This window comes from Thunnus thynnus, chromosome 2 (genome assembly GCF_963924715.1).
Source record: "Thunnus thynnus chromosome 2, fThuThy2.1, whole genome shotgun sequence".
NCBI classification, from domain to species: Eukaryota; Metazoa; Chordata; class Actinopteri; order Scombriformes; family Scombridae; genus Thunnus; species Thunnus thynnus.
In genome coordinates, this window is record NC_089518.1 from 22,970,421 (window position 1) to 22,995,230 (window position 24,810).

A 24,810-nucleotide genomic window follows, 5' to 3' on the forward strand; every position below is an offset into this window, starting at 1 on the left:
TTATAGGCACAAAAAAGAAAGGGTGTTGAGTGTGTCTAAGTGAGAGTGATTATCTAAATGGAACTAGAAACTGTTTTAAGTATGAAAGATAGTTAAATTGAATACATTTAAAAACTAAAAGCAACCAATGAAGATATAGGGGATTTTTTAGGCTGATACTGATATTGATGTTTCATTGTAAAAAAAATCTGATTATAATGTATCTCAGGTAATGGATCAGTTCACATATACTCCAATACCTTAAATCAGCTGATATATTGTCCTGGTTAATTTTTAATTCAACGATATTGCTGTTCCCATGTATATGCAATTAGGCGTATTTAGTTCAGACCACTAAATTGCAATATAGCCATGTTTGTGGTTAGTAGGTACATATTATATAATGTTTTCTCCCCAAGTCTAAAGGGGGTTGGAGTAATTTGTGAACAAATACAATGACTCGCCTATCAATTCTTATTGATAACTTGCCCGTAAAGTGTACATCCAGTTAAAGTTGTGATGATTTAACTTGATGATTGTCTTTTTGCTAATGCAGTTATTAAGTTGTCAGAGGTGCAAAATCACACAGTGAAAGAAAGCATAATAGAAATGTAATCTAATGTGCATCTCTACTCACTTCATCATGCCCTCTGCCTTCATCCAAACAAAAATCCTCCGCTTTGCCTTCCCTAAACTTATTTAGGGGCAAAGCAGTAGCTGTGCAACAGGGGCGCAGTGGAAATGACACTTTTGTCACAGCATTATTAAGTATTTTGTCAAGTTGTAATACATTTTAAATAGTCCATACCTAGTCTTGCAAAATAATTACTGTGATCACATGGGATGTTTGGCAAGTAGGGTAATTAGAGCTGAATAGCTAAAGCAATATTCAGTGAGTCTCTTTGTGCATGCATTAAATAAAAAGCTGTAGACCTTCAATCAGCCAGCAGTGTCCTACATGTTGAACAATGGAAAGTAAAGCAGGTTTAAAGCATTTATTATGTCAACAAAGAAATGGAGATGTTCCTTTGCATCAATCATTCAATCTCCAGCAGCAGAGAGCTTTCTGCTGTAAATTGGGGCTAAGTAGATGCAGTAAATAGTAATCATTCACATCAACAGTGGCAGTTGTTGTTTCTCTCTGCCAAGCCACATTCATTAGACCGCTGCCTCCTAGCAGCCCAGGAGTGGCAGATTAATGGGATGAAGGTTTAGAAAGAGAAAGTGACAGAGATCGGCAGTGAGAGGAGAGAGAGTGCTTGGAAGCAGATTTTTGTGTTTGTTTCTCACTTGTATTAATTGGGAAACTCTGTAACTGGTCACACCAAAGGCAAGCAGCATAGAGAGATGTGCAGAATCTTTGCCAGAAGGGCCAAGGCAGAGTCGTATTTGAGTAGAAATAGGATTGATTCAACTTCATGGTGTCACCACATAGATGCACATTATGATTCTTTCTTAAAGGTAAAATATCTATTAAGAGATTTCAGCATATAGTCCAAGTCCATCCCTCTTGTCTTCTGTGTTAACTGCAGAAGTTACAGTATGCTTAGTTTGATTTACAGAACAGAGACCTAATGTCTCCATGAATTCAACTTTTGCAGAAAGATGACGTATTTCTTTCTGTCTTTCCAGGAGGTCCAGTGCATAGACACATCCCTGATGGACCCTGCCAGTAATATCACGACCTTAGTGGGGCCCAATGCCTTTCGCATTCCTTTATCCATCAGACAGAAGCTGTGCGGCAGTTTGGATGCACCACAGACCAGAGGCAACGACTGGAGGATGCTGGCCCACAAACTCAACCTTGACAGGTGACACACACATCATTTTTGTCATTTATTTGAGAGTGCTTCTCTTAGTCATTTGATTTAGAGCATAATTTAGTCACAAAACACTCTTCTCAAATAGGATTGTGGCTCATCCAGTTTGCCTGTCTCACCACTTCAGAAGAAGATTTCTGTGAATTCAAATGTGATGAGTCCTGGCACATTAAGATGGTGTCTTAATCTTCTTCTTACAAAAGAAAAATACAATAACACATACAAAGAAACACATTACTCTGATGGGATTATAGAAGATGCATAATCATGTTCACTACTAATAATGTGAAAAATCAGTTAATTGTACCTTTTTTTTAATATTTTTTTCTGTAAAGGAATTCCATGAACACATTTCAGTATTAAGAATCTGCATCCCTGTAGATTTTGAGTAAAATATGATATAGCTGGACTCCCATGCACCTAAATTGTAACAATTCAATTTTCTGTTTGCGTCTGACTCACAGGTAACATCCTTAGTATCTCTATCCCCAGATGTGTGTCTCAATGATTCAGTCTGGAGGTTCATTTACCAGCAGCTACCGAAACAGAGGCAGATATTGAGAGGATAATTGGGCACAAGTGCACCTCGTTGTCCCAACAGGCAGCCAGCTCATGATGTAGTCTGTTAATTTGGGCACCAAATATTCCTGATCAGTGGGTGAAAATGGACAGGCACTGTAGCCAAATTGTTGTTTACTTCCACATTTCCACTAAAAGCTACTCTTCAAAATTAGAATAATAAAACGTTCTAACAAGGAAATACCATCTTTTATCCTCTCTGCTCATGTAACTGCCGCGTCATCATGTCTGTTCTTACTTCAAAATATGACTCAGGCTTTGCCATCATAGCCCTCTCTCCTCAACTTTTGTATTCATATATACACAAGCAGTGAAACCTGAGCTGTACCCACTTTCACACAGATACAAACACATATAATTGTGAACTTTTTGGTCTATTGTACTGAGACAAATTGTAAATGGCATTGGTGGAAAGTCACCCACAACACACACACACACACACACACACACACACACACACACACACACACACACACACACACACACACACACATAAAGGTGGCTCTCAGCTATTGAGTTCTCTGAACAACAGTCTGAGACAGAAAGTGAAAAAGGAAGAAACAAAGTAAGGAAGAAAGTCATGAAAATAGTTTTGTTAAATGTTTTCAGTAAAAGAAAATAAGAAAAATAAAAGAGAAACTGCAGGAGGAGAATGTGACAGAAAGGAGCAGACAAGTGATGTACATGTCTGTGCTTGTGTTTGCAGTACCAGAGTGTGCCAACAGTACAATCACAGGATTTACAGGGGAACAGAATGTCTCATTTTTATCCCCATGGGACTCAAATCTGATGGCTTTTCCACATTAAAGCAGCATTGAGATCTTTGTCACAGATGGCTCAGCATCAGACTTGTCCTCAGCAACCATTGTGTACTTGACTCTCAACAGCTTTAGTATTTACCATTGCTATAAAAACTATTCTCCCTGTGGACTTGTTGGCACATTTTTTTGCAGTTTCAAAATGTCTTCCTTTTTTAAAAAAAAAAATGTTTCCAACCCTTCACAATGGCAACATTTCTAGACTGCTTCACCCATTACATTTTATATGATGAGTTGTTGAGGATTTAATCCAGGGTTTATACGTGGTTATCAGTCTTGGTATATTCAACTCAGCTCAACTTTATTTATATAGCACTTCGCACACAACACAGTTGATCCAAAGGGCTTTACAGCACACACACAGGAAAACAAAACCAAAAGGAAACAAACACAATAGAAAAGAAGAAAAATGAGAGTGATAATGATAATAATAATGGTAGTAAAGGAAGACGGTCACACAGAGTCCATAGAAAACACAGACCTACAGAGACTTCAGGAGAAATACCTGAGCTGGTTAAGTTAGGCACAGTTAAAGGCTAATGAGTAAAAGTGCATTTTAAGATGACTGTAAAATCTCAATAGTGGGGGAATATAGGATGGAATTCCATAGTTTTGGGGCAGTAATAGAGAAAGTCCTGTCCCCCATAACACTTAATCCTGGATCTTAGGACAGACAGAAGTGTTTGGTCAGACGATCTCAGTTCTCTGACAGAGTGATATAGGGACAATGTAAGAAGGGGCGAAACCATTTAACACCTTGTAGACAGACATCAGGATTTTAAGATCGATTCAGTAGCTAACTGGCAGCCAGTGTAGAGAGGCAACAATGGGACTAATATGCTCCCTCTTCTTTGACTTTGTCAAAAATATTTCTGCTACATTCTGATCTAGTTGGAGATGAGATAAACAAGACTGAATGATACCAAAATATTGCAATAATCAAGGTGGGAGGATATGAAAGCATGGATACCTTTCTCGAGGTCAGAAGTACAGAGAATTGATCTGAGTTTGTAGATGTTGCTGAGCTGCATGACGCTTAATTTTACTACCAGATTGATTTGTCAAACATAAATTCTGAATTGAATACTACTCCAAGATCTTTTTATGTGAGGCCAATGGGCCAAGATGAGGAGAAATAATGTTGGCCAAAAGCTGTGGTGCAAATAAAATAACTTTAGATTTATTCTTATTGAGCTGATGAAAGTTTGCAGCCATCCTTGATTTGATGTCTTAAAGACAGTTATTGAGGTCAGTTAGTCTGTTGTAGTTATTAGGCTCAAGGGGAAGGTAGATCTGTGTATCATCCGCATAAGTGAAAAGAAATGTTGTGTTTTTGATGTGGCCTAGCGGGAGCAAATAGATGGAGAAGAGAATTGGACCAAATTTGGAACCTTGGGGGACACCACAGGAGATAGGGGCTGAGGAAGAAGATGAGTTGCTAATATAGACACTGAAAGATCTGTTGGACAAATATGAAGAAAACCAGTTTAAGGCAGAACCAGAGACCCCTGCCCATTGGGTTAACTTGTGAAAGGAAAAGAATGATCTACTGTGTCAAAGGCTGCAGTTAGATCTAGGAGCAAGAGGACGGAACAGTTACCTGAATCAGCAGCTAGAAGGAGGTCATTAGTTATTCTCAGTAATGCAGATTCCGTACTGTGAAGAGCTTTGAAAACAGATTGGAATTTTTCAAAACTGCAGTTTTGAGCCAGTTGGGACAACAGTTGGTTAAAAACTACCTCTTCAAGGATAGTAGAAGGGAAAGGAAGTTTGGAGATTGGTCTGTAATTATTGAGGACTGAAGGATCTAGATTGTGTTTTCTTAAAAAAGTGGCTGGACCGCTGCATTTTGAAAGAATGGGGAACGCGACTGGTTTCCAGGGAGCTATTGATAACTGATAGAATGCTGGAGCCAATGGTGCCAGTAACGTCTTTGAAGAGTTTAGATGGAATAATGTCTAGAGAATGGGTGAAGGTCTTCATAGAAGAAATAATATGACAAAGTTCTGGTAAAGTGATGGAATTAAGTGAATGTATAACTGCAGTGTTCTCAGAGGAGATGGAATAGATATTTACATTTGGAATAATACTAGCTCTGATTTCATGTACTTTGTCTCTAAAGAAGTTTAGGAAATCCTCACATTCGGAGACAGATGCTTCCAAGTAGGAGGTGGGAGTGGAGGAGGTGACAGAGTTTAACACACTAAAAAGTACCCTGGGATTGTGACAGTTTTTGTCAATAAGATTAGAAAAGTATTGAGCCAGCTGGTATTTATGCAAGAGATGCTTCAGACTTTAAAATGAGATATGCAATTTATCCCCCTTCCACCTCTGCTCTGTGGAAGGTGCTGCATTTCTCTAGTATAAATGTTATTATGCCACAGTGAGGCCAAAGGCTTACATTTTTTAGCTTTGACCAGTGCCACAGAGTCAAGGGTGGCCAAAACAGTACTGTTGAGTAGTGAGACATGTTTCTCTGTGCTCACATGAGATGGTGAAGCCTTGATATTGGTAGTGATAGGTGCCTCTCTATAGATTTCTGCAAACCTAGCGGCAGTGGAAGAATTTATGCAGGAGCAGAGAAGAGGAGGGCAGACAGGAGAAGTGTGTGGCAAATCAAGATCAAAAATGATTGCCCTGTGACCAGATAATTGAAAATCTTCTATCACAGGTAGAGAGACCTGAGGAGAGAACTAAATCTAGAGTATGGCCTTTAACATGGGTTGGATCATTTATACATTGTTGGAGACCAAAGGATTCAAGTAAGTTTATAAAATCACAGGTCCTGGCTTTGGAGGGACAGCAAATATGGATGTTGAAATCTCCGAGAATGAGAATATTGTTGTATTTCAGAGCAATGTGGAAGAGGAGATCAGGGAATTCACTGATAAAATCAATATTGGGCTTATGGAGTCTGTATACTAGTAGGCAGAAGATTGGCGGGGTGCCATCTAGCAGAAAAGCAAGAAATTAAAAGGATGAAAAAGGGCCTTTACAGATATCAGGCCCTGTCGATACATTTCAACAACATTTTGAGGTGTAAGTCAGACTACTCATGAAGCAGCCAGTCTAGAAAAAAAAAAAAAAAAAAAAAAACTTTTAAAAAAGTTTTATGAATAAATATCTTCAAAACAAATGAAATTACCATTAGCCTCTATTGTACTTTGTGTTTGGTGCTAACTGGCATATGCCATTATGCTAACACACTTGACTAAGGTGGTGAACATCGTATACCTGTTAAACATCAGCATGATAGCATTGTTGCTGTGACTATAGCCCCTTTCTGACTTAAAGTTCCAGGTACTTTGGAACCAGAGGAACTAATCTCAGGAACTAAACTTGGAACTCAAAGTGACTGTTGTGCAGTCCTGTTTGTTAGCACACTCATGTTAACATTTAGCTCAAAGCACTGCTGTACCTAAGCACAGCCTCACAGAGCCACTTGTGTGTCTGTGGACTCTTTACTCTTGTTACAAACACACTGGAATGTGCACTATACAGCAACAGTTTCCTCATTCTTCTTTGACTTTAAAATGAAAAACTATGTTATTTTCAAGGTGATAATGCAACCACTTGATTCTATTTTAACTTTCCAAATAGGCTGTCAAGAAAAATGATTACAATTACATAACTGGTTATCATTTCACAACATTTACCATATCTTCGTCCCTCATCTACTCCTTGTTTTTCGCAGATACCTGAACTACTTTGCCACCAAGTCCAGTCCGACAGGGGTGATCCTGGATCTCTGGGAGGCCCAGCACTTCCCTGATGGAGACCTAAATGAACTGGCCGCTGTGCTGGAAGAGATGGGTCGTCATGACAGTAACTTCTCCTCCATGACAACGGAACACTGACGAAGCAACATGGTTACCGTGACAATGAATTCCGAAGACGATTACACATGAATTCTCTATGGTTGACACATGCAGCAAGGGCAATGAACAAATCTGATGTGAGCAAAAGAAAAGTTGTCACCATGGTGATTGAGCATTGGTTAAAAACCATAGTAATCATGCCAACATGGTAACAGACAGATCAAGAGGACGGCAATTGGAAAGACAGTGCTGAAACTGTGTGTGTATCTTTGTGTGTGCGTGTATTTCCGCGATGTTGCAGTGTCGTTTGTGACTGAAGGAGAGATAACTTTACCTACCACACAAACAGAGTCTATCAGGAATAAAAAAAAAACAAAACATACACACGCCTAAAAAAAAAGACCTTGTCTAGTGTAACACCAGTTGTTCTCTCGCTGTTACTTTATACTGAACAAAGGGAAGCAGAGACGAGAAAAAGGGAGCAACAGAGGCACTGACCTTGAAAACCTCTATAGGAATGGAACAGAGTCATAAAGAGAAAGAACCTAAACAGATTACAGAAGAGTGGGAGAAGGTAGATTGAGGAAAAAATGAGTGTGAGTGAGAGACAAGACTCTTCAGGAAGACGAGAGTAAACACAGACAGTAGCTAAACTGATTATGAAAGGGAGGGATGAGATAAAACAATGGAGGAACCGGCAGGTGATCATCTGTAAGAGCAAGATGGAAAAGAGATAATGAGAGATGGGAGATAAGGAAATGATCCCACTCTTCTCTTGTGAGCCTTGGCTGTACATGTTTGCCAGTACAGTTTGTTGTCTTTATATCGTTTCCTAGGGAACGCTCTATGTATTCTGCTGTCCATATGTGTGGATCATTTCCTGCTAACAGAATTTGCTACACAGTGACTGTCAATCAAAGATCCTGACCAGAAACAAGCCCAAAAGTTTCCCACTTTGGCTAGATTTAGATTTCCTTCAATTAAAATTTTAGGATATCTAGAGGTACTAAGTCAAAGGCAATTGGACTTGCTGTCTACACACCATGACTTTTGCTTCTACTTTCCCTAAAAATGCCAGTCCAAAGATGATAACACTCTTGATGGAAACAGGTAAAAGCTGATTTTATATTTTGCTGTAAGATTATATTTTGACTGTTTTCAGCAGTGTACGGCAGTGACAGACTTGTGAAAGTGTCTGTTTTGAGGTATGTTTAAAATTGCACTCATGACAAACAGATAAACAAGGAAAATATGCAGACTGTCAGCTATTCATTCTCATGCACAGTATATTTTATAATAAGTTGGTTTTGCAATTGAAAAAAAGCAAACAGCAAGAAAGATTCTGCACTTATTGGGAGTTTCACCACAAGCCAGTGTAAAGCATTAAAGCAAGATGATCTTAAAGCTATAAATGCATCTCTTTACTGAAGTCGTGTTAACATATTCTCTGCAGTACTGCTGCTGCTCTGTTCCTCCCTAAAGAGGCATTGTTTGGACAAAGCTGCAGTACAGATGTAGACTTCTGTAGATGCAGTGTGGGGAATTCCAGCCATGGCTACCACATTTCGGTTAACCACAAAAACTCAAATCCAGGATTCTCTCTGATAGATTGCTGGGGCTTGTTTCTAGACAGGGTTCAACTCAGAGAAAAAAGGCAAAAAGGGATAAACTAGTAATGAAACCACAAGAGTTTTTAAATACAGTAATATACAAAGTACCATAGTGTAACGTGATAGTGAATTAAATACAGCTGATGTCATTCATTACCGCTAAATGTACCCAATATATACTGATTTTTATCATATTTTAAGTTTCTAGAATATATATATATAGACTACATATATATATTTCTGTCATATTTTTGGTGTCCCATCATCCCAGGATGTCAGTTTACTGCCATCAGGCCACATGTGATTTCATATGTGATCACCACCATGACTTTGCGGGTCACTAGCACCATCCTGTGGCCTTTGAAGAATAACAGCATTTACATTTTTGATCGTCTGAAATGTGTAAATACATGATTATCATGTTTGTCCTAATGACCTTGTATTATCATAATATTTTTGTTCAGTGATCATTATTGTGTTATTTACATTAACTTTTTTTTTTTTTTTTTTTTTTGCCATTGTACTGTTTTTATAGGTGTGAACTGTAGGGGGAGGGGATCTGTAACATATCAGTTAGTTGCCCTTTATCTGAAACTATGTTCTCTCCGCAACTAACATTCCAACTCATGGTGTATTTGTTGACAAAGTTGCAATTTAGAGCTGAAAATCAAGATACCAAGTAACGGGGCCCATGTAAAATGAAGTGTAATATATTTGTTTCTTGCAGAAAAACATTGCCAATCAAGGCTATCTGTTCAAGGCATACAATTCAGATGTATGTACTGACTGGGGTCAACAGTGTCTGATGAAAAGGCATAATTCAAAAAAAAAAGCTTTTGGGGAAAGAAAAGCCTTATTTTTGTTGTCTTTTGAATAGTTGTCAGATGTCTTTGAGGATGTTAACTCTATTCACAATGCAAAGGACAACATGAAAATTCAGTTCAAAGGAAATATATGTACAATATTCCAAAACTGGAGTTGAGATATTTCTGCTCTGACCTATGGAGAGATGCCATATGAAACTGAACATCAGGTATGTAAGAGGAGATACTGAGGAGGATATTATAAAGTAGGTAAAGGCTGAGTTAACACTGGTACAAAAGGTCAGATCTTTACCTGGTCATGACAGATTCCATCTTGTGGCTGTCTATACAGGAGGAAACCTTGAGGCATTGATGTTCCCACTGATTTTTCTTTCTTTGTTCAGTCGATCAGATGTGTGGGAGTTAAAAGTCAGACCTCTTGTATCAGTGTAAAACCAGACGTGGTAGACATGGAGGCCTCAAATATGTACATTTTCATATAGGACAGCCTTATTGACTAAATTACATAAGGTGTATTGTTAAATGACAGAGTGGATGTTTTGTATGTTTTTTAGATGCAACGTCTGGTGTCAGAAGTGGGGAAATCGAAGGAAAGAGTTGTGTTAAATTTATGAGGATAAAAGCCTAAAACATCAAGTCATTAATTCAGTTTGTTTCAGAACAAAACATGAACCCAAAAGTCACGACAATGTCTCTTTCATACAATGTGATCATCAACATCCCTGACTTATTCAAAGGCATACAAGATCAAACATTGAACTGATGAAACGTGTGCAAGGAAACAATCTCTTGAGAAATGTCAGTTACCAGGTACAGTGTAACTTCACTCAAAATGTGATCCTTGCCACAAGTCCACAGTTCACCAGCAGGATAGACTGTTTGTTAAAGGAGTAGACTGAAAAAGGGAGTTTTCATATTAGGAGGGCACATGTAAGCCTCCAGAAGGTGATCCTCCACGATGTGAAAATGAAGAAAGTAATGTCAAGATATCAAAGTATGTAAAAATATTTTCTATCCACAGTATGTACAGTTGTGTACTGTCCGCTATATTTGGCAAATTTCAGAATATAAAAAAAGAGCAGTACAGTTAGATACTAGTTTGTATGTTTCAAGTTTTTATTTAAGTTTCTTTCCTTTTTTGTAAAAGCAGTGTCTACTATGCAAACTTGGCATTGGTTATCATGATAGAAGTCTATAACTATAGCTGTGCTTGTAAGTGCATTTTTATGTTACTATCAGGGGTGATTTTATTTGATTAGGGCGGGGTAGTGTTGCTCCATTTTAGCTAATTCTGGCACGCTTCATGAATCTTGCTCAATCTTGCTGAATGCTCGCCTCTCTATCTCCTCTAATTGTTTTCTGTACAAAGTGTAAGAAAGAATTTTTAAGACAATTAAATTATATTTATAAGCAACACTGAAAATGTGTAGTGCCTTTGGTGGCTTATTTCTTCACAACTGTTCCACTTAGTGTGCTGTACTATGAATACAGCCTATAAGGTAAGGGGGAATGATCAGAAATGTTATTTGTAAACCATGAATATATACATTTGGTGTGTTTGATTTTATTTTCTGTGAAATTCACATTTACAGGTTCCAGACTGAATGGTGTTGGATGTTGTAGCCTCAAGGGGAGGAAATTGAAAAAGAAAATCCTTATGGTGTCACTGTTTAACATGCTGTGTGCTCAGCAGTACCGGCGGGTTGTAATGAGGCATGCCACTTTTTTTTTAACAAAGAAAATATGGAGAGCATGCCTTAACAGTAAGAGGTGCTGCCAAGTGACTTGTTAGTATGCACCTCATTCAGCCACCACAAACTGTGCATCAGCCATGTGGATGAGTGAAACACTTTATTGGGGGAATGTTCAACCTTTTACTGAATAAAAACACCACCTTCTCTCACAGACAACTACAGTAGGTACAGATTAAATAACGCACATCACCCAAGAGGAAAGAAAGGGCATTTATAACACAACAAATCTGACACACCCAAACCTCCAACGGTGACAGAGCAGCCCTTTATTTGAGTTGGCAGAGACCAAAAAAGAAACTCACTGACCTTTGTAGGAAAGTTTATCAAGAGTTTTACAAGCTGAAAATGAATCGATTAGTTCCAGTTGAGGGAAATCTCAACTGGCACTGCTGTGACGGCAGACCAGTGGAAGACCTAATAGCCTGCTGAGCGTGGTGATGAAAGGTGTCCAGATTTACCTGGAGAGCCACTTCACACTGAGGCAATAAGGCCGTTTAAGCTCCCTAATACTTGACTGCTACAATGTGATAGTTTGAATTACTGAAGAAATTTGCCTGATAGAAGCCAGATGATGGATTTTTTTTTTTATGAGTCAGCTGCCATTTGACTTCAGTGTGACAGCTGCAAACAGCTATATGTAGAATTGATTTATTACGGTGAATCAATTCTACATGTACTTTAATTAAGATGAGGCAACCTCATGTGATGTCCACAGTACTCTGGTGGTGTGATCGTTTGGGGATGGCTGGGGGTGTTTGCCAAGAACAGTCAGTTTTTCAAAACATTGTTTGACAGTTTCAAAGTGAAGACTTCTGGTCCAGTTTGGGTGCAGCAGCTAACAACAGCTGCCTAAAACACACATAAAGAGTGACTGACGATACATAAGTACCGAGGGTACTTTGTTTTTCTGATAGAAGTACCCCATGACAAATGTCTTCTGGTACCCCTAAACTAACACAGGCACAATTCCACACAGTTATAATAGATAACTACATCATCAAGAAGGATGCAACACTACAGTTAGTGTACAACAGTTTCTGATTGCCTTGGCAGACTTCCCTTCCTGTAATTGCTGTGACACGCCTACGGATGGCACCATTCTGCTTAGCGCGCTCCCTTAATGTAATACCTCCTCTCCCCACTCAGGTTTTATTTTTAATACAAGTTCCACTGGAAGGCAAGGAAACAAAGAGGCCTTTAGAGCCTCAATCCAGAATTCATTTGGACATAAACTTTATTTTTCACATATAGTCTTAAAGAGTTTGAGTTTTACATGGAAAATACGCTTTTACAACTTTCATAACCCATCACAACTCAAAAATACAGGTATATCTTCTCTTCAGTGTCTACAAACATTACCAGCATAAACAAAACTTTTAAAGCCTCAAAATACACTTTTTTCCCCCTCTCACATAGTGTCAGTCCTTGTAACCAAAAGCAGTCAATTTGAGAGTGACAACAATGTGTTCAATCCAATTAAAACATAAAGACAGTGGTGGGGTGACAGTGTTTTTGAAAGGAGGTGTCATGCTGCAATTACAGATTGCCTTTAAGCACATCCCTTCCGCTCTATCAATCAGATCTTCATCTACAGGTAAGTTAGCTTTCACAGAAAGCAGTGATATAGTATTCCACTCACTGGTCAGTAGCTTGTTTGTGTAACTCAGGAGCTACCATGCCAGGTCAAACTCAATCTCTTTCTCCAAGGCCTTTGGAGCATGTGGACAGGAACCTATATCTGGTTTTAGAGTCCTCTCACTAGTCTGAAATGAAATTGTCTCATCTTCTCTGATGGACAGAACAGGGCCTCACAAGGCCTGTTGTCTTGTTTTTTTTTTATTAATTTAGTAAAACACCTTAGTCCTGTCATAAATTTTCCAATGGGGACTTGTGTTGCAGAGTTGTGGGTTTCTGGACTTTGTGATCCTGCAATCCCCATGTGATCTTCTTGCTTCCTGTCTCACCTCCTTTCCCCAGGAAAAAAGGTATTGGTCAGCCTGGACCAGAGCAAGCATGATTATTAGTGCCCTTTCTATGTGTGTAACACACACCTGGCAGTGCCCGCTCACAGCTTGATATCCTGTGATTCTGACATCTTGGCAAGTGTCTTTTTGACCCGCAGAGCTGTGAGGCGGGAGGCTGGGTTGTGAGCCCAGCACTCTGTCATCAGCTTTCCCATCTGTCTCAAACACTGTGGAGACACACAATAATGTTAGGCAGTTCACCACTGTGTGTGTTTGTGCATGTATGTGTGTATATGTAGCATATTTCACCTCATCGCTGGTCCATCGATTAGGGAAGGATGGCCGTAGTCTCTTGATGCAGACCACCTCTCTCATGTCTTCATATGAAGGGTCTGTAGGGACCAAGTCATGATACGGCAACTGGTACTCTTCAAGGATACCTATGAAAATAATTTCAGGAGAACATCAGTCTGTTCATGTGTTGTTTGACAATGACGGTGTTGATAAATTTAGTCAAATTAGATCCCAAAAAAATGTTTTCAAAGTTTTCAAAACTGTATAAAATTGCCATAAATACATACAAAGTGTGTTTATATACCTCCTGACACACAACGCCGAGCAATCTCCCAGAGGATGAGGCCAAAACTGTACATGTCTGCCATGATGTATGACTGAAAATGACTCCTGTTCAGAGTCTCATCCAGAACCTCTGGAGGCATGTAGCGCTTCGTACCCACTCTGGTATTGGGAGGGATGTCTACTTCATTGGTATCACTACAGAATCAGAGATCAAAGTAATCATTATTAATTGGAGACAAGTGCTCAACCCATTGATTCATTGATTCATTTCCAACCCTCCACAAGAGCTTAAATTGAGCAAACTATATATTTAAGTTTTAAAAAATGGAAGATGGATATTAAGCAAATAATGCAAGCATATCTTTGTATGCTGAATTCCACTAACAGCGCACACTCACCTGATGAACTTGACTGCCAGTCCCAGGTCAGCTATACAGCAGGTCCCATTTCGTTTCACCAGTATGTTCTTACTCTTCAGATCCCTGTGAGCAATAGCAGGTTTGCCCTGTGTGCCAAAGATCTCAGTGTGGAGGTGACAAAGTCCTGATACAGACGAGTAGGCCAGTCGCAGCATGGCTTTATTGTCTAGAGTCGTTGATTTGAGGTAGTCATACAGAGAGCCATTTTCATGGTAGTCGGTGATTAGGTAGAGTTGGGTCCAAGAGCCAGTTCCTTTAATATCTGCAGCTATAAAACCTATGGATGGAGTGGGGGGGTTGGTGGGGAGGATGATGGGAGAAAGAATTTAATAACCAGTGGGTTTCAGTGGAGTCGAGGAGGCAGTCTAGTCTAACCAATGGTCTAATGGGTTCCCTTGTAGCTTTAGCTCAGATAATTAAGGCAGATATAAACAACTTCTGTCCTCACTGAAAACACTGAGAAGCTAAATCAATTAAGCTTAATCATAGAAGCAGAGCAGAACAGACAGCTCTTGTTTCTGCTTTGTGGTGAATAGACAGGTCTCTGAAATTCTGTTAAATATTTAAAACTTTTTATAAATAACTAAAGGTTCTAGATTAGTAAAAACCAACGGAGCCCCTAATGTGAGAATGAGAATTGAGAATGCATGTCATGCTTAAGAGATGACAGTTTTACTTAGTTTTAGTTTTACTGTATGGTACCACTGTTAAATAAATAATGTTGGGAAACAAAAGTTACCCACCAACTAAACAATATGCAAAATCAGTACATCAGCACACATATAACAATGTCAGTAAACTTTTTACAAACATTTTTAAGTCATTTTAAACTTCAACGTTTCACTCTCTTTTGAGAAGCTCTAGCATTGCCTGCACTGAATATCAGTCTTTAAATTTGACAGTGTAGTCTTCTGTGCTGCATCTGATGTTTTCAGCAGCCGGTTTTCTCTGCTTATGAGACCTCAGTTAGTTAATGTTGGAGTTTGTCTTTTTAGTGGAATTGATGACATTAAGTTATTAGTAAGTTAAGTTATTATTATTATTATTATTATTTAAGATCTTAATGTTCCATTCATATTGAAACATGTATTATCAACTGTAGAACGTAGCAATATGCACTAAAGTATTTAGTCTGTCTTGTAATTTACTGGCAAGTGATCTCTTGCCCCACTACTTAATTACTATGCATCTTGTGGCATTTAATTATGCAAGCTTTGGTTTGCAGTCTGTTGTTGTCTAGTTTATAATTAGTTGTGGTGTATGTTCTCTTGGCTATAATTGATCCGTTTTGGCACTGTAGTATGGTGCTGCTTTGTGGTGCAGCATAGTTAAGAATGGACAAAGTCCAACTCCAACAATGGTGTATTCTTAGTAAGTGTTGTTTGCAGGGACGATTTATTGTCAGTATGTTTTTTGTTTTATTGCTACAAAACCAAGACATAAAATCCCTCTATCATTATCTATGTATAATTATCATCATCATCAATTTTCTATCAATACACCATTTGTCATAATTTATAATTTAGGATCACTTCTACCATGAATACTAGAAAGACTTCTTTATCATCTGTCACTTCAAATCTCAGTTGGACACTTTGTTTAAAGCGATGTAGTACAGAGGGGGAAAGATGAAGAGAAACAGACAAATAGAGCAGCAAAGAAGTGCGTACAGATGAAAACAGGCCCAGAGGGAGCAGCTTTGCAAAATGTTACACGTGAGAGACAGGCAGCGTGACAAAAGAAAGAAAAAAGTCTTACCCAGTATGTTCTCATGTCTCATCAGGACAGTCTGGTAGATCTCAGTCTCTCTGAACCAACTGGCCTCCTCAGTGGTGAAAAAAACTTTCACAGCCACTTTTTCTCCCCTCCACCTGCCCATCCACACCTCTCCGTATCTCCCCTTGCCTATCTGCTTCACCATCTGAATCTGCTTGGCTATCGTTCTCTGCACCTGAGGAAGAGCAAAAGGTGGGCAAAGGTTAAGTGATGTCTTTCTAGATGAACTATTCAGATCCTGACCTATGTGTGCACTTTGGGTATCTCACCAATAGAGGGAGCCCTGAGCCTGAGCCAGAGCTTTGCGACTGCTCTATCAAGTCCTTCAGAGATTCTCCTGGGGGAATGTAGGTCTCATCCTGCTCAAGACCAATACTGTACCGAGGACGAGACACCTGGCGCTTATATCTGTAAAATCACATAATTATTCAACATACCCTCTTACACAGGAAAAATACCATAAACAAATGGGAATAGAAATATGCACCGTAGTGAACAGTATGTGTATTATAATTGGAGGTGTGTGAGTGACTCTGGGTTTATATGTGATTGTGTAACAGTTAGATTTAATTACCTGAAGTAGCAGAGGACAATAATAACAGTTAGTATGATGCTGCACACTGTGACTGAGATCAACAAGGCCATGTGGTGGATCTTTCCATCTACATAGACTGGAGAGGGAGGAGGATGAAGAGGTGAACAGATGAATAAAAGTGTGGAAAAAAGGGGAGGGAAGGGTGGTGACAGAACAAAAGAAAGATGGAATTGAAGAGAGGAGGATATGAAGAGACAAGAAGGAATGGTCTGTAAGCAAGAAAAACAAAATCCTACAACACATTTGTCTTCTACCTCTTCTTTTAGTCAATAATCCACAATAATGTGAATCAACTGGACATTCTCAAGACGGAATCATTTTCTGCTTAAGAAACTTAAGCTGAAACCAAGGAAGAAAAAAAAACAACCAAATCAAAAACAATAAATACATGGAAAGGAAAGAGAAAATTAACCAAGTAATCAGTCATCCTTACAAGTCACTTGAAAGAACCAGTGTACAGTAAATCAAGTACAAATCATATTTCACTCATCAATTTTTCATTTTCTTCTGGCACACAGTCCTTTCCCTCAACAGAGAGAGGAAGCCCTCAGTCGAGTCGATGAATTCTCATCCTGATCCCCTATGATAGGGTTTCAGATTGATGACTCTGCCCTCGGTATCTGCTGGGGCTTGTGATTTCCCTGGGAATCTAGGCTTACTGTCTCACATACACAAAAAGACTCTCACACACACATAGAGTATAATATTGTACACAGCAGAGACCTCACTATCCTCTTGACACCCAGCAGCTTTGGTGAGCTCAGTGTGGGGAAATTTGACAGTAACTCCCACTGTCTCCTCAGCTTTAGCTGTCTTTGACTATGTGACAATGTCATGATCTCTCTATCTCCGATTCCTGTGTGCTCTAACACCATCAGTCACAGTTCTTGGTCCCGTCTGTATCGCTGTCACTTCCACACTGTCACAGTCACCTGCCAACTAGTGTACAAGTGGCTCTTTATAATTGTTCTTGTGTTTCACTGGCGAAAAAGAGACATGGAGCGATGAGAGCAGATAAAGAAACTTACGAGGTGGCTTGAGTGGTGGCAGTGTAGGATGCAGGTTTCTGTTACAGTAATCTTGGTCTGTACAGCATTCCAGTGATCTCCTTTGACGTGAGCTCCATGTGTCCTGCAAGACAGAAAAGTGATTGTTTTTCCTGTCTTCTCACCTTTTTATGCTTTCTGTTTCCAGTTGTTAATTTAATTGGCAGAGATAATCAACACATTTGGGCAATTGACTAATCATTTAAGCCATTTATAGAGTTAAATATTCAAATGCACAACATTCATGAGGATGGGCTACTAAATAATCAGAAAATGAATCAACAATGAAAATAATTCTAAGTTGCTACATTGGATTTAATTTTGCCAAAAAATCTCAAGAGGTGCAAACAAATACAGTTAGATCTAAATTTTCTGCCTTACCATGCTAAGTTGTTGAGCTCAACATTTTGTAAAGATCTCAGATGGAAGGCACAAATGAGATGGGAACACAAGATGGGTGGGAGATAATTAGATTGTAATGTTGCAGTCATCTACTCACCCTGCACTGAAACTCTGATCCAACCTGCCCCAGGCAACCTGCAGTCTGGACCGGTACCCCTCCCTCTTCCTCCACCATGGTAAAACAGTAGCCATCCGTCCTGGAAAACAAGATTTAGCTACAGTAAGTAAAGCAACCAATAACATCATTTCATGGAAACACTGTCTGTTAATGCAATCATAGGTGCAGGTACTGTTTGTGTTCAAACCTAGTTGCAGTTATTATTTGAGACATCAGGATGGTTTAGATAGAGGGCAGCAACTTAATATCGCGCGAGTACCTTTACCGCTTACCTGCATGTATTATTAGTTGAATCATCCGGGCAGTGGTGATAGCAGTGACACCACAGTAGTCTTTGCGAGGATGAAGCAGGAGCTGTGCTGCCACTCGCCTCCTTCCCACTCTCTACTGCCTCTTTACTGGATGCTCTTAGCAGCATACTGTCCAATATATTGCCTACAAAACAGAGAAGAGCACATGCATGAATTATACATAATACAGTTTTACAGAGGAAAGAGCACAGTACCGACACTGGTTAGGGACTGTATTAGTACTGCCATCAAATGTGTGGAGTATATAAGAAGATGTTTAGGATAGAAAATATCCGCACAAAGGTAGATATTGTCACTAACAAGCATAGGCGCCAGATTCAAGTATTTTATCTTTGTAGCATACTGCATGGAAAAAAGTAGATCAAGGACAGAAGGGGATATATTATGTTTTTTTTTATTAGGTGAGACATGCTTCAACATACAGAATAAAGAAAAGCCTTCGAGCTAGTTTAAGCAGACATTTCAAGCTGTGCTGCTACACATGACATACTCTACTCAATACTCCCACTCTTTTGCCTCTCTTTGCCATGATCCACTGCTTACATGCTACCACATTTGTTGCTACTGCTGTTCATCATGAGCAAGCTTTTGTTACTGTAACCTGTGTGTGTGCTTCAGGCTGTTTTATTCATCTCTTGCAGATTTGTTTGTGGTCGATGTCTTGGTTTCCACAGGTGCTAATTTCTGCCCTTATACGCACTGCTTTCATCTACCCACGTGCAGTATTTGCATTTATTGTGAATTAATTGTCTTCTTGGCACATGTATGATGATGGTTTTATATTGTATTAATGTATTAATGCAGTTCTGATACTTTGATTCTGCTTCTCCTTTTTGCTGTTAATATTGCGTCTGATAAGCTCAACCTCCACCTCAGCATGCACCTGCGGGTTTGTATGTTTGAGTCCCCCTGGGGCAGAAGTTTAATATCTTCACTCCCCAATCTCTGCTGTGGTGGTGTTACCTTGCAGAGATGAGGTCAGATTCAAGACGGCAAAATATCAACTCTGTATTCATATCATAAATACATTCCACATGAGCTGGCTGACTGAACTGAAACATACTGGAGTGAAACAGACATTGAAACCACTATCAAACTGAAAAAAATGGACAAGAGAAAGCTCAGAAACATAAAAAAGCAACATATACAGTAGAAAAAAGAAAAACAAACTTTAAGCTTGAACACCTGATACTGTGCAATATGTTCACTCACAGCAGATGTTTTTTTTTACTCTAACAACTGATACAGTTCCTAAGAACTAGAACGAAGCCGTTGTATTCCCTACTTATCCTATTTCAAAAGGGCACCTGTTTGTCACTTGAGGGAAAAAAAGGATCACGGAAGTGTCTTTCCTTCATGGCTTTTGAGATTTTCATTCATTCCAGCATGATCATTGAGACCAGATGCTTAACAGCTGCAAGCGGAGATGGTCCAAAATAAGCATGAGTCTTTCCTCTCTGAAATAAACTACTAGCAGATACAGAATCTGCTCTCCTACTCCGCTTTCAACCTCTCGTTCTGAAATTCAGAGGTTCCTTTTTCAGCAGATGCCTCTCCTACAGAGTGAGAACCAGCAAATCCTTATACAGAATATGTGAATAGGCACAGTCATGATGTAGGAACCAATTATCTACTTTCATTTATCTGTGAAAATGTTTACTGTCTTCATGAAGAACAAGTGATGCGCAATAAAGTGGAAGTGACTGAGATACCTTTCTTAGGAATTTAAATCACAAAACTGCAGTTTCTTTTTCTTACAGGTCAGGACAAGCCAAGAGAAAAAGATTTTTAATCTCCCATTTTACAGAACTGGCTGTGACTGAGCATAGACATAATTACATAAAAACCATTACCGGCTGTGCACTGGGAAACTCCAACTACTGGCCACTTATCATAGGTGTTTAGTTTTTCTTATTGGGGGCTGTAAAGTTGGATTGTCCTCAAGGGTTGAGGTTTTGAACAGTCTTTGTGAAAAATGTGTGAAGCGTGGAAGCCAGTATATGATGTCATATACTGGCCCATACCCTCAAGCCCCTTGATGCTGCATATCACAGTTCTCTTAGCTTTATTGCAGGTGACAGTTTTAGAACCCATCATTGTATCCTCTATGAGAAAGTGGGGTGGACATCACTTACCACTCGGAAGGAAGAACACTCTTTGTTATTTATAAAGTCATGTTAAATAAACTACCATTTTATTTATCATCACTTTTAAGACTTAGAAATATGGGATACTGTACCCGTTCACAAGAATGCATTACCTTGGATATCCCTTGTATTAACATAGAGCTGGGAAAAACTGCATCCACCTACTATGCTCCTTATATGTGGAATAAGCTTCAGGACTCCCTTAAATTAGAAAATGTTTTAACCCTAGAACATTTTAAGATTCTGTTGGACGATGTTTTATATAATGAATGCTCCTGTTTTTCTTCATGTATCTGTTTAATCCCTGTCTAATGTTCTTACTTACTCTCTTTTTCTTTGTTCTTTTTGTATTTCATATATCATTTGTCTTGTGTTTGTGTTGTATTTATGTTTGGTATAAGATTGTTGGTTTTACACTTTTGTTATATGACTTGTTTTGGTTGTGCATTGCAGGGCACCATTGTAAATGAGCGTTATATCTATATCTAGGGGTCCTGCTAATATATACTGAAACTTATCTAGCCATACAGCAACAAGTAGGATAGCAATAGCAAAACACTAACCCTTTAAGGCTAATGTGACCTGGTAGGGTTTACAAGTGGCCATGCAGCAGCGACTACAACTCTGACGTTTTCTGATGTTTTTTATTGCTATTGCTTTTTCTTCTTTTACTCATATGCTCGATACATTGTGTCAGCTCTTTGTGCAACAGTCTCCTCAAACAATAATTTCAGCTCTATAGTCGACTTTTTTGATTAGTGTGAATCCTGGGTGAGGCTTCTTGAGACTAAGCACTGAGGTATAATTACTTCAAATAGGGGAATGAACTACACCTGGTCTGATATGAAATCTTGTTGGGATAATATAGTGACACACTGTGCCCTATGACAATTAGGCAAAGTCCTACAACAGCTGGACACCGCTATTTAAAATCTATTTCAAAATCAAAGTACTTACTAGTATATCTAGTATAGGCAGTTGATTGGAATGTCACATTCAAATGTGAGAACCACCCCAGAGTCCTTTTCAGTGACTACACCATGAATCGGGACTCACCGTAATGTGCTCTTTGGATAGAAAGATTAAGATCTGTAGAAAGCCTCACCTCTGAAAAACTCATTTTAAGGTGGGAAACTTTAAATTGTGTTGTATATTTTCAGGGTGGCTATGTACTGCCAGTCAAATTTCAGATAATGGGTTTTATCTTCTCTTTCATCTGAGCAAGACTGTCTTTCACAAAACATCAAAGAACTAGAGATAGACTTCGCTGATAGACTCAAACATACAGACAATCGCATTTCTACACACATATGCCAAAAAATGTATGCGCGTGTTTCTCCAAGTTTTTCTGTCTGCCTTGATTTATTTCACTGTCACTAATACTTTATCTGCTTTGTTGTCAATGTGCTGCACTTGTATTATTTGATGTTCATGAATCTGTAGTCAAAAAGAGTTACCTCAACTTGAAGTGATGTTGACTATAGTGACTACGGCTCAAAGAAAGGTAAGTCAAAACTCAAAGTCAAAAGATAAAATACTGTGTTTGCCAGTTATATTCTGATCTAATGCTTACACTTTTCTCCTATGTGTTACAATCCAGGAGAAAATGCAGTTGAATGGATGAGATGGTGGTGCTCATTCATCTCAATCATGTTGACTGTGATAAATGTGAGTATGCAGACAATTAAGAAACACTCTGATGTGATTTGACATTGATTTTCTAGCACTTAGTCCCTCTCTCTTCATGATGGACATGTGTGCAGTGTTAAATGGAACCAGTATCACAAAATATATGATACTGTGAAAAAACATAAAATAAACATGCATTCTCATACAGTAGCTTCATAAAAAGTTTCTACATTTTTTTTTATTTGCACATGGGACACTATCAAAAAAAAACAAAAAAACTTTAGCAAATTCTTTCAAATAAACACTTCCCTTTGTAAATGTCTCTCTTGTACACACTGATAATGTGTTGACAATACTGCAAGAGAGGGACGGTGGGGTTTAAAGGGGTCACATTAACAATTGACCAATTTGAGAGAAAGGGAGCGAGGAAGAGTAGGAGGGGGAGAAGAAAGGGGGATTAACAAACGAGAAGTGACAGAGCTGCGGGGAACTGGTGGGCAGTTTAGCAGCACACAGAGGGGACAGAGCAGAGGCCACTGGCCTTTTCCACCCTTTCTCTCACTCTCTCCCCGTCCCTCCCGTCACTTACTCCATCCTACTCTCTAATGCTCACTCACTTTGTGTCTCACTCGTTGCCACCCTCTCTCTCACCCCCCCTTCTTCATCGCCCTATATCTCTTTCTTTAGCCCTTCCTCTGTCTCTCTCCTGCATATCGGCCTTTAATAAAAGTTCATAGCCTTTACTTCCCCCATTCAAACCATCTCATTATTTTCTTTTCCTCCACTTGCTCACACAACCTCTCAATCTTCTTTTCCCTATTCTCATCTTCCGCTTTCTTTGCCCTGTCCTCCCTATGTGAGTCCAGTGGATAGTCATGTGAGGTGCTGCTGTGCTGTTGACAAAACACAAAGCCTTTCCCTTCCATCCTACACCTGAGATCCCTGGATACTGCTCTTTGTGTGTGTGTGTGTGTGTGTGTGTGTGCGTGTGTGTGTGTGTGTGCGTGTGTGTGTGTGAGAAAGACAGTGGGAGAGATATGAACAGAGAGACAGAGAGAGAGAGAGACAAAAAGGATAGAAAATCCACAACCTAGCAAAAGGTTGTTTGATTCATTAATGCTCCTTGCAAAAATAAAACGCACATGGAAATTTGAGTGAAAATGATCAACCCAATACTTATTGGATTATCTGTGTTAAATCAGGAATCATTACTGGATTCCATTTAACAAAGTGTGTGCCATAGAAGACTTGTTTGCTATGAGCTAGAGTTAGTGTTCCTCTGCATTTGTGATTCTTTTTGAAATGCTATCACATTATTTTAAACTGTTAGGTAGTAGCAGCCCTACAATACTTACATCTCACACTCACACTGTCACATTACAAATCTAGACCGTTATTTACATATTTCCACTATGTTGAGATATACTTATGCATTACCTGGCTAAAGCCCATATATTTTGTCACTTCATAATGTAATATCAATGGAATTGCTTTATTTTAGAAGTGTGACAATGGCTGCCTTACATCTCCCTGCTGTCTCCTGATTCTTTGGAAATGTCAGGCATGTGAGTGAGTCATTTGAGGTAATCTCACTATGCATTGCTTTGTATCTCTATCTCTATCTTGTAATCATGAATCAGTGTCTATTTGTCATATTTCTCTTTCTACTTCTGGCTAATGGATGCTTTGGATACAGAGACTGATAAGTGCTTTATTGGTCCTGAAGGTTATAATCTGTTTTTCTATGAGTTTGTCACATCTGTCTGTGGGAGTGAGAGTGACTGGGGTCAAATATTCTGCTGTTTTAGAAAGCAGGAAGGCTTTGACCCTGTATGTTCTTCAAATATTATCTTTAAAAAATTCCATGGAACTGAGGAATATGTTTTATTCTATATTAGCAAATACATTGATTGTGGTTGGTGAGAAAAATATAAAACCTGATATAAATTGTTTCATGGAGATAAAGGAGATAAGGGAACTTTTCATCTATAATGTATTCAGAACTTGGATTGGATGATGAGAGGGGCCAGGGACAGTAAATAAAAAGTATAGTATTGTCCCATGGCCTGGTTCTGGCTGTTAAGTGCGACCCCCTTGCACTGACCAATGGGGCTCCAGTCCAAACCATACAAAGTGCCACTAATGTCAAAACATACTGCCAGTTAAGTAATAGATGCATGCTGAAACTGGCAGAATTTCCAGGCACTTCAGTGACACTATAATTGTTTCAAGCTCTTTCACTAAAATGGCCTTTCAGATACCATTACGAGCTTTCAGGTCTCCCCTATAGGCTTTTCAGGCTTGATGGCAGGATATAGGGGCCACTGTCAACACGCAATTAACAACCGTGGCCCCATGAACCCCCAAAAGCTAAAAGGCCTCTTTTCAACAGATGCCGCTTTGTACAAACTGAAACAAAAAAAAAAAAAGAAAGAGAGAAGACGACAGATATTCCGATAGACAGAGGGGACAGAAGTGAGTGAGAGGGATATTGTGCATGAGATAGCAAGATGAAGAGGGGAGATTCAGAGGAAGATAGACAAAGACAGACAGACAGAGGGGAAACACAGAGAGAGAGAACATAATCATTAGTCATCCCGGCCATGTCAAACAAGGCCTACC

General features: G+C 39.1%; 2 protein-coding genes across 8 annotated transcripts in view; one reads left to right on the plus strand and one right to left on the minus strand.

The window, feature by feature from the left end:
- The window catches only part of unc5ca (unc-5 netrin receptor Ca), a 211,469-nt gene extending 199,991 nt beyond the window's left edge, over positions 1-11,478 (plus strand). For all 3 annotated transcript variants that reach the window (XM_067611380.1, XM_067611394.1, XM_067611387.1), the window contains 2 exons: positions 1,612-1,790; positions 6,891-11,478. In XM_067611380.1, coding sequence (XP_067467481.1) covers positions 1,612-1,790; positions 6,891-7,053 — 342 coding nt within the window. In that variant the 3' untranslated portion in view covers positions 7,054-11,478. The remainder of the gene's footprint in view (positions 1-1,611; positions 1,791-6,890) is intronic.
- A 940-nt stretch (positions 11,479-12,418) lies between these two features.
- bmpr1ba (bone morphogenetic protein receptor, type IBa) overlaps positions 12,419-24,810 on the minus strand; it is a 71,941-nt gene continuing 59,549 nt past the window's right edge. For 4 of the 5 annotated variants that reach the window (XM_067611433.1, XM_067611443.1, XM_067611407.1 and 1 more), the window contains 10 exons: positions 18,374-18,536; positions 18,081-18,180; positions 17,564-17,666; positions 16,515-16,611; positions 16,210-16,348; positions 15,923-16,115; positions 14,144-14,441; positions 13,765-13,940; positions 13,476-13,606; positions 12,419-13,393 (listed from right to left, as the gene is read on the minus strand). In XM_067611433.1, coding sequence (XP_067467534.1) covers positions 13,268-13,393; positions 13,476-13,606; positions 13,765-13,940; positions 14,144-14,441; positions 15,923-16,115; positions 16,210-16,348; positions 16,515-16,611; positions 17,564-17,666; positions 18,081-18,180; positions 18,374-18,519 — 1,509 coding nt within the window. In that variant the 5' untranslated portion in view covers positions 18,520-18,536 and the 3' untranslated portion in view covers positions 12,419-13,267. The remainder of the gene's footprint in view (positions 13,394-13,475; positions 13,607-13,764; positions 13,941-14,143; positions 14,442-15,922; positions 16,116-16,209; positions 16,349-16,514; positions 16,612-17,563; positions 17,667-18,080; positions 18,181-18,373; positions 18,537-24,810) is intronic. The other variant, XM_067611424.1, reaches the window with a different exon arrangement.